Source organism: Cucurbita maxima, unplaced genomic scaffold (assembly GCF_002738345.1).
Source record: "Cucurbita maxima cultivar Rimu unplaced genomic scaffold, Cmax_1.0 Cma_Scf00002, whole genome shotgun sequence".
In the NCBI taxonomy this organism is placed as follows: domain Eukaryota; kingdom Viridiplantae; phylum Streptophyta; class Magnoliopsida; order Cucurbitales; family Cucurbitaceae; genus Cucurbita; species Cucurbita maxima.
This window is the reverse complement of record NW_019272018.1, coordinates 139,883-150,403: the sequence shown is the minus strand read 5'-3', so window position 1 is coordinate 150,403 and position 10,521 is coordinate 139,883. Positions and strand designations below refer to the sequence as shown.

The 10,521-nt window shown below is 35.5% G+C and overlaps 1 protein-coding gene across 1 annotated transcript; it reads right to left on the bottom strand.

Annotated features, from left to right (window-relative positions):
- Positions 1-1,146: 1,146 nt before the first annotated feature.
- LOC111496653 (malignant T-cell-amplified sequence 1 homolog) lies at positions 1,147-10,517 on the bottom strand. The gene is made up of 5 exons (XM_023147136.1): positions 10,430-10,517; positions 9,019-9,100; positions 8,861-8,928; positions 8,729-8,826; positions 1,147-1,196 (listed from the first exon to the last, which is right to left on the bottom strand). The coding sequence occupies exons 1-5, from the start codon at positions 10,507-10,509 to the stop codon at positions 1,147-1,149; spliced, it is 378 nt and encodes a 125-aa protein (XP_023002904.1). The 5' UTR covers positions 10,510-10,517.
- Between the last annotated feature and the right edge of the window lie 4 nt (positions 10,518-10,521).

The following is a 10,521-nucleotide window of genomic DNA, read 5'->3' as shown; positions in this document are numbered from 1 at the left end:
TGGAGGTTGAGATTGCCACTTGATTGACAATTTATTTGCAAACTTTATTTATTATTTTAATTCCATAACTTCTTGTAATGGGTAAAATGGTGGAACGATAACTCCTTTTTTAATGAACATTTTAAGGGTAGTGAGGAGTAACTTACCAATCATGACCACCACCAACTTTCGTTAGTGGGCATTTGAAGAGTTAGAAGTTTCTTTTGTGGAGAGACTATAAATACCCACAAATTAGTAGGTAAAACGCAAATTTTTAATGAATGAAATTGAGCTCAAGTTGTGACTTTCACCCTTAGAAATTTGAGCATCATCTTTGTCATTTTTAAGTTTCAAGCAATTGTTGTAATAGATTGCATCCGAGCCAATCAATCAAGTCTTGATCAAGCTCGATTATGGAGTGACTCAATTTAGAACCAGGTTCCAAATCTTACTACTAGATCTTTGATCGCAAGAGGTAATCTAATTCTAGTCTTATCTTTTAATTGATGCGAATTTTGTATAAGGAGGTGATAATTTCTTTGATTCAAGGGTTTTTACTTCAACAAAAGCTTGGCTTGTTGACCTGAGGATTAAGATTGCCTTATCAGACTATTGCAACTCTAAAGACTTGCATTCAACAAGGGTTGATAAAAACCCTAAGGGAAGTGAGGACACATAAGAGGAAGGAAAAGTAGAGGTTGGTGAATGTAGCCTCTTATCAGATAAATGATAAAGCATCTCACCCATCCATCCTATCAATCCTCTCAAAAGTACAGAACCCGTCCCTAACTAAACATTTAACAATTTGAGAGAATAAAGGGAAACCCAAAGCAATAGCTGTCAAGAGCTCTGTAATTAAAATGTTAGATACATAAAATTACTTTCCGAGGCTGGACACCCCTTCGAGGAGGTTGCTCTCCAGAGAAATTGTTTAAATACCAAATCTTTGCTCATACCCGAATATAAGTGTACAAAATTTGTTGTAGCCTCTTAGCTCTCGTCCTTGTAACTGGACCTTGAGATATGTAAATTTCTGGGTCGTGGTTCGTATCACGGTGGGTAATGAAACCACCAAGGACTGGAGACCCGAAAGAGGTTATCCACACCCTTCAAAATGACATTATTTAACCATGAGAAGGTTATCCACACCCTTCAAAATGACATTATTTAACCATGAGACTTTCCAAGTTTGTTGCTAAAATATTCTTTGAAAGAGTCTAATACAAGGGCATACAAAAAACAAGCTCACAATAGGAGTCCTCAACCACTTAAGCTACGAAATTAAACCTCAATCCAAAAGAATAACACCGAGTTGATAATTACAAAACGATCATTTGACAGACGGCCATAAAAAACACATTGGACCACACAACCTCCCACACCTCAAAACACGACCATAAAGACCTATTATACCACAAAAGAGTAATACCAAGTGGCTATCTTTTTGTTGCAGTCTGAGGTTGGCTCTTGGCTTTGGTTTTTGTTGTCGTACAAAAACAAAAAAAATTGACTATACTATGATGAAAACTTGGCAACAAGCTATCTTTCAGTCTTTGAATGTTGACTTGACAGTTCACACAGCTCAATCGAATTTTCGAGGAACTTGTTTCGAGCAGACAATATAGGAAGCGGTTATCACCTTGTTAAATGGAGCACGGTGTGATTAGTGGATGAAGTATAAACATACATTTGGTAATACAAAGAAGGGAATGAGGCTGTAAGTGGATATGGAGATTCCCCAGTAAAATGAATACACTTTGGCATATTGTAACCCTTAAAGTGTTGGTAGAGGACTTTCAAAAAATGGGATACAACAAATACAATTTTGATTACCTCCAAGGGGCAGATCAAGGTATTTGTAAGGCCAATACACATAGGAAACAGAGGTGAGAAGCCAACTAATCAGCAACATTGTGGCTCAAGAACGATAATAGCAACCTATAAAAAATGCCTAAAACTTTTTTATTGGAGTTTGGGGCTTAGGGGTTGGAGTCGTGTTGAGACCTCGAATTTTCAGCTTTCACTGTGAGGTGCAGCTTTTGCAGTTCAAAAGGCCGATTTTAGGTTGCTTCGGCCTGTTGTTGTGTTGAGATCTGTGTCGTTTGTTCTTCGATGTTTTATTTTATTCTCTTGTAATATTTGGACTTCTGTTCTTTACTTTGGTGTTTTGTTTCCTTCTCACTCCCTTTAGGAGTTCAATGCAACAAAATTCTCTATAAACCTTAGATGTAAAAAGCGAAATGAGCTAATAAGGCAACCCTAATCCTCAGCCCGACGATCGAAGCTTTTATTTTAGCAAAAACCCTTGAATCAAAATAATTAACACCTCCTTATGCGAAATTTGGATCAACCAAGAGATAATACTAGAATTAGATTACCTCTTACGATCGAAGATCTAGAAGCAAGATTTGGAACCTTGTTTTAAATTGAGTCACTCCACAATCTAACTTGATCAATGCTTGATTGAATGGCTCGGGTGCAATTCTCCACAAGAATTGCTTGAAACTTAGAAATGACAAATATGATGCTCGAATTTCTAAGGGAAACGTCTCAATTTGATATCTGAATTACATTCATCAACGAATCTGATTTTTACATAACATATTGTGGGTATTTATAGTCTCCCAAGAAAAGACGTTTGTGGTTGGGATTCAATCCTGATCCCCTTTAATCTCCACAAATGACGAAGTCAATTTTGACCAATTGACCATTGCAAAATGAAAACAAAAAAACAATAAAATCTTTGAACAAATGTTAGTATGTTTGAGTGGCTAAAGAAATAAACTTGAAATCTATAAGGGTCATCCCCTCTTGGATGTAACTTTGTCTTCCGTTGAGATGGGAATCGCTCCTTGCGAAAATGTATCCAAACCCAGTCACTATGTTTAAAAATGATTTCCTTCCGTCTTTTGTTAATCCTTGAAGCAACTTTGAAATTTTGGGTCTCAATTCTCTCTTCACCTCCTTGTGCAATGTTTTGATCAAGTCTGCCTTACTTGTGGCTGCGTTACTCACAAACATATTAGAAGGAATAAGAAGCAAATTCAGAGGCGTAAGTGGATTAAATCCATAAACAACTTCAAAAGGAGAACAATGAGTTGTACTATGAATGGCTCTATTATATGCAAACTCTACAAATGACAAACATTCATCCCAAGACTTAATATTCTTAGAAATAATAGCCCTAAGTAATGCTCCTAATGTTCTATTAACCACCTCAGTTTATCCATCCATCTGAGGATTACATGTAGTTGAAAACAACAATTTGGTACCCAATTTACCCCACAATACTTTCCAAAAGTAACTTAGAAATTTAGCATCCCTATCACTAACAATTATTCTAGGGATTCCATGTAATCTTACTACTTCCCTAAAAAATGAGTCAGCAATATGTTTTGCATGGTCTGTCTTGTTACATGCAATAAAATGAGCCATCTTACTAAATCTGTCTACCACAACAAAAATACTATCTTTACCCTTTTTAGTGTGCGGTAAACCAAGAACAAAATCCATAGATATATTAGTCCAAGGTTCATTAGGTACATTCAAAGGAGTGTACAATCCATTTGGTTATGACCTAGATTTAGTTTCTTTGCATTTAACGCATTGACTACAAAATTTATGAACATCATGCTTCATTTTCGGTCAAAAGAAGTGTTTATGCAACATATTATAAGTTTTATTAATCCCAAAATGTCCCATTAAGCCACCACCATGTGCTTCTTTAACAAGCAAATCTCGGATAGAGCATCTAGGAATACAAAGCTTACTTTTCTTAAATAAGAATTCATGAAACACATAATAATCATCTACAGCTATTTTTGTAAGACAAGATGCATAAATAATTCCAAAGTCGTGGTCATCTCGATATAATTCTTTAATATGCTAAAATCCAAGAATTTTTGCACTGAGAGAAGTAAAAATATTGTACCTTCTAGATAGTGCATCAGCTACCACATTATCCTTACCTTGCTTATATTTGATGACATACAGAAATGTTTCAATAACTCTACCCACTTTGCATGCCTACGGTTCAGTTTGCTTTGACCCTTAAGATCCTTCAAGCTTTCATGATCAGAGTGGATCACAAATTCTCTAGGCCATAAGTAGTGTTGCCACACCTACAATGTGCAAACTAAAGCAAACAATTTTTTATCATAGGTAGGATAGTTCAATGCTGCCCCATTTAGTTTTTCACTAAAATACATTATAGGTTTGTCATCTTGCATCAAAACAACACCTATGCCCACCCAAACCACTTGCATCACACTCAATTTCAAAAGTTTTATCAAGTTAGGCAAGACAAGTAATGATGCATTGGTTAATTTATTCTTAAGCTCATTAAATGCATTCTCTTGCATATTTCCCCATTTAAAAACAACATTCTTTTTCACCAAGTCATTCAATGGTGTAGATATGGTGCTAAAATCTTTTATAAATCTCCTATAGAAGCTAGCTAACCCATGAAAACTACGAATGTCACTTGCATTTTGTGGTGTTGGTCAATCCCTGATTGCTTTAACTTTCTCTTCATCTACTTCTACTCCATTTTTACCAATTATGAAGCCAAGAAAGTTAACATTTTCCATGCAAAAACTACACTTATTAAAATTAGCATAAAGTTTCTCTTTTCTAGGTATAATCAAAACTAACTTAACATGCTCCACATGCTCATGCAAGGTCTTTGAATAAATTAAAATATCATCAAAATACACAATAACATGCTTTCCTAAATATTCTCTCAAAACATGATTCATTAAGCGCATAAATGTACTAGGAGCATTAGTTAACCCAAAAGGCATAACAAGCCATTCATACAATCCAAACTTAGTTTTGAACGCATTTTTCCATTCGTCTCCTACATGCATTCTAATTTGATGATATCCAGATTTCAAGTCAATCTTTGTAAATAAACATGAACCATGCAATTCATCAAGCATATCGTCTAGCCTAGGAATAAGATGTTGATACTTTATCTTGATTTTGTTGATGGCTCTACAATCCACGCACATGCGTCACATTCCATCTTTCTTCGACACCAATAAGATTGGTACAGAACATGGACTCAGACTCTCTCGTATATAGCCCTTCTCCATAAGCTCCTCTACTTACCTTCGAATTTCTTTAGTCTCAGTTGGGTTGGCTCTATAAGATGGCTTATTAAAAATTATCGCCCATGGAATGAAGTCTATTTTATGTTCAATACCTCTAATTGAAGGTAGTCCTTTAGGGACTTCATCTTGGAATATGTCATCAAATTCCTGTAAAAGAGATTGAAACATACTAAGCAAAGACAAATTATTATCGTTAGAGACCAAACATCCTTCATTGTACACAAGTACAAAGATGGTTTTTTGTGAGAACTTTGCCCTTCTAACCTCTCCAACAACAACTCACATTCTTTCCTTTTTCTCCAATTTCATTCTTTTTTTCACTATGGTTTTCTCGTTGACTTTTATCTATTTTTTCACTCAACTCTTTTTCCTCTCACTCTTTCTTTTTTTCTTCCAACTTTAATTGATCAGCAAATACATTTGCAGAACTCAAAGGAACAAGAGTGGTTTTTCTACCATCTTTTACAAAAGAATACCGATTCAAATAACCATCATACATAACCCTCCTGTCAAATTGTCATGGTCGGCCAAGCAATATGTCTCCAGCATGCATTGGTAAAACGTCACAAAGAACTTCATCTTTATATTTTCCTAAAGTAAAAGATATTAAAGCTTGAGAAGTTACCTTCATTTTTCCATTGTCATTGAGCCATTGAAGCTTGTAAGGTTTTGGATGGTGTTGGGTTGGAATTAGCAACCTTTTGATCAGCATTGTACTTACGACATTGTTGCAGCTTCCACTATCAATTACAAGACTACAAGGAGTTCCCTTAACTAAACACCTTGTGTGAAATAGGTTGTCTCTTTGATCATCAACATCATTCTTTGTAACTTGAATTTTAAGAAGTCTTCAGGTTACAAGTACCAAACGACTCCCATCTTCTAGTTCCTCCTCATGCTCCTGGATTTCCTCTTCAACTAGCTCATCATGGTCACTTTCCTCACAATCTGTGACAACTTGTCCATTCTTGATGATCATGACTCTCTTGTTAGGACAATCACGATTAAGATGACCAATTCCTTAACATTTCCAACATTTGATGTCTCTATTTCTTTCTCGAATCTCCTTATCCTGAAAGTACTAGACTTTGAAATACCATACCTCTTGGAGTTCTCCTTCTCCCAAGCTAGTTGCCCTTCGATTTTGAAGGCAAGGTGTAACAATTCTTGCATATCAAAGTACGCTTGCCTATCCACTTGATGAGCAAGTTGTCGGTTTAACCCACCAAGAAATCTAGCCATTGTATCTTCCTCATCTTCATTAATACATGCTTTATTCATAAGAGTCTCCATTTCTTTATAATATTCTTCTAACACTTTTGGATCCCTGTTGTAAAGTATAGAGTTTTTGCTCGAGTACTCGAGAATAATGCTTAGAATGTACCTTTTTCTCATTAATGTCTTCAATTCCTCCCACGTTTTAATTGGTTCTTCATAATTTCTCCTCCACTCTTATTTCAAAGATGTCTACCATATAATGGCGTAATCACAAAATTCAGCTACAGCAAGCTTCAACTTTCTTTTTTCACTGAAATTGTTGCAATCGAAGACATGCTCAATTTTGCTCTCATATTGCAAATACTCCTCTTGATCAGATTTTCCATAGAAAGTTGTAATTTTTAGCTTTACTCCCCGACTCCTTTTTCTTTTTCTCTCTCATACTGGTACTCCCTCTCAATTCTTTTTGGTGCTAAAATTTCTCTACCCCTTCTTCTGACTCTTCCTCTCCCTCGACCGACATCTCTCCCTTCCCTAGGACTATGTCCCGCTAAAAGGGTGACATTGTCATCTTCTTCATTTTCAACTCCTTCATTCAAGAGTACTTCCCTCCCTTGAAGATTACCTAAGGCTATTTCAATTGTGTTCATGGACAAATTTAAAGAAAAGACAAACAAGAGCAGAAATGAAAGATAAAATCAATTCTAGAGTCGGCCACAAAGATGTAAGCCTAGGCTCTGATACCAAGCTAATAAGGCAACCCTAATCCTCAGCCCGACGATCCAAGCTTTTATTTTAGCAAGAACCCTTGAATCAAAATAATTAACACCTCCTTATGCGAAATTTGGATCAACCAAGAGATAAGACTAGAATTAGATTACCTCTTACGATCGAAGATCTAAAAGCAAGATTTGGAACCTTGTTCTAAATTGAGTCACTTCACAATCTAACTTGATCAAGGCTTGATTGAATGGCTCGGGTGCAATTCTACCACAAGAATTGCTTGAAACTTAGAAATGACAAATATGATGCTCGGATTTCTAAGGGAAACGTCTCAATTTGAGATCTGAATTACATTCATCAACGAATCTGATTTTTATATTGTGGGTATTTATAGTCTCCCGACAAATGACGTTTGTGGTCAGGATTCAATTCCGATCCCCTTTAATCTCCACAAATGACGAAGTCAATTTTGACCAATTGACCATTGCAAAATGAAAACAAAAAAAACGATAAAAATTTTGGTAAACATCCTTCAAACCGCCAGCATTAAGAAATGGAAGGTGTCTTGGCTTGGATGAACTTATCCCATAGAAGCGATTTACAGGGATCTATGCCTCAAAGTGGCATAAACCACACTTCAATCTTCCATTCAGGAAATAAAAATAAACTTTTTATAAAAAATGAACTATGGGAAATAGTGACTTGGCTTTCAATCCAAATACACCACAAAGGCTTTACTTGCATTCTACAAACATATTGTGGCTTCACCGCCCCATCTCCCATGCACCTATTACATGATCTAAGGCCAATAAGATTCAACAAGCATTCATTCTTTATCTACAAAATTGGATAGACTCGATTCAATCGTTATTTCATGCATTACAAGTTGATTCGATTGAGATAGGACCGTTTGGAGCTTCAGAAGTGAATATGTGCACACTTGAAGTAGCGGATGATGTTGCTGTAACTAGCATTTGATGGATAATTTGTTAGAGAACCTTATTTATTATTTTAATTCCATAATTTCTTGTAGTGGGAAAAATAGTGGAAATTTACTTGTGAAAGTGGGTCATAACATCTGTTTTTGTGGAGATTTTAAAGGGTAATGGGACTAACTCACCAATCATGGCCATCAACTTCCTTAGTGAGCATTGGAAGAGTTGAATATATATTTTGTGGATAGGCTATAAATACCAAAAAAAAAAAAAAAAAAAAATTATGTAAAAATTTGATTGGTGAGAAATGAAATCAAGATCTCAAATTGAGACTTCTACCCTTAGAATTTGAGGGTCATTGATGTCATTTCTAAACTTCAAGCAATTCTTGTGATAAATTGCATCTAAATTATTTAAGTCTTGATCAAGTTCGATTGTGGAGTGACTCAATTTAGAACAAGACTCCAAATATTGCTTCTAGATCTTTGATCTTAAGAGGTAATCTAATTCTAGCTTGATCTCTTGGTTGATCCAAATTTTGTATAAGAAGGTGTTAATTTCTTTGATTAAGGGTTTTTGCTTCAACAAAAGCTTGGATTATTGGGCCGAGGATTAAGATTACCTTATCACAAATTATGCCAATGGGCCATTAAAGGAATACCACTCAAATGACAGGAGAGTTCAAAGGATTGAGAAGAGAATATTAAATAGATGTTACTAAAAAGATAAAATGTAGCCATGAGAGAAAGAAAACATTACATTGGTGAAGCAACCTTAGGGTAGGCATGTAGGGGCCATCACGGATATTAAAAAAGAGTGGCACATTGTTCACAACAACCAGATTGAGATGGTTCTGACTATGAGAGGAGTTCAAAAACGTCCAATATGAGCCTCATAGTTACAATCAGAGGAGCTTTCTTAGGAAGCAAATCATCCAAAACGGGTTCTAGTCCTGGATACTGCAATAAGAAGACATAAAATAGATAATGGCACCAATTTCAATCTCGTTAATATGATTATGAGATTCAAATACCTAAGCTAATACTCACTTCTTCTGCTATACTTTGTCGAATTCTCCGGTGTAGCGATGCCTTGCCTTGATTCTGAGCAGACACTTCTTCCGTAGAAAACCTAAAATGAAACAGAAACACAAAAAACAAAGCACAAATTTGAAGGATTATTATACAAACAACACCACTCCAAAAATTGAACTAAGAGAGTTTAAAGTCATAAATCGCATGTGTCAATATTTCCAAAACGTTCAAATTCAGACACAACAGTTCATCCACGGCTGCCGAAAAACACAATAAAATAGGAAACAGAAGTAAAAAAAGAAGAGGAGAATCAAACAAACGAACTCAGAATTGAAACGAGAAAGAAGAAAGCATTGAAGCAGAATCGAGAGAGCAGTAACAAGAAAAGAAGATAAGAAATGAAGAAATCCAACCATTTCCTCGTAATTTTAAACCCCAATAAACAAAACCCAGAAGTATTGTCCCAGGATCATTGAACGAAAACATGAAATCATAGGCGAATAAGGAGGAATATTAGAAATGGGAGAGAGCTCACTTTTTGAACATGATGCCGCAAGGGTAATTGAAGAGAATGGTTGTAAATAGGTGGGGGAAATCGGAAGAAAGAGGGAGCGGAAGGTGAGAAGAGAGAAGAGTTAAACCGACAGGCGGGCAGCGGGTGCGTGAGTATTATGCACTTGGGCCTGAAATTTGGGAGTGGTTGGGTTATTGTTGGCTTTATGAGCCCTGCAATGATAGCCTTCGGGAGGGGGGCGGTGCGGTAGTATCTACCAACACCTACACTAAACTGTATGTGCTCAAAATATGGGGCTTACACTGAATTTGATTACCCAAACTCTTTCATTTTAAACCAAGTTATCATGTGATACATGTCTTCTACACAATTAAAATCAAAACCCTTGTTAACATAATTAAAATCAATATCGTCAACTTAATTCCTCTATATGCATAAACTTCGTAAATAAAAGCCAACATTTTAGGTTTAATGCCTTGTATTATGAATTAACAAATATATTGTGACCCTATTTTAAAAATTATTATTTATGTTTAATAATAATTATTAGATCAATAGTACCATATTAGTATACCAATACTTTGAATATGTAAATACGTAGTATTAAATCATATTAGGATTGCATGTCACATCATCATGAATTATAATATTATTAAATCATATGACTAATTCTAATGTAGGATTGCATGTCACATGATGATAAATCATTCTCCAAGAACCAACTCATACACGTGGCTTTCAACCACTGAGAAGAAAGTTAAGAAGCCCATCTAAAGGATTCATTTCTATATATTCATCAGATCAGGTTCCAACTCAATACAGTACTAATATCTAAAAGTATCTCAATGAGTTGAGACTTCTTTATGAAGATATTTAATAGTGAGGAGGAGGATTCTAGAGATACACACATACCCATTCGACATCCCTTCAGGCACTGAAGTTTGCGTTTCCAAACCTATATTATTGTTTAATAATATTAGAGAATAAACCATTACTGCACAATC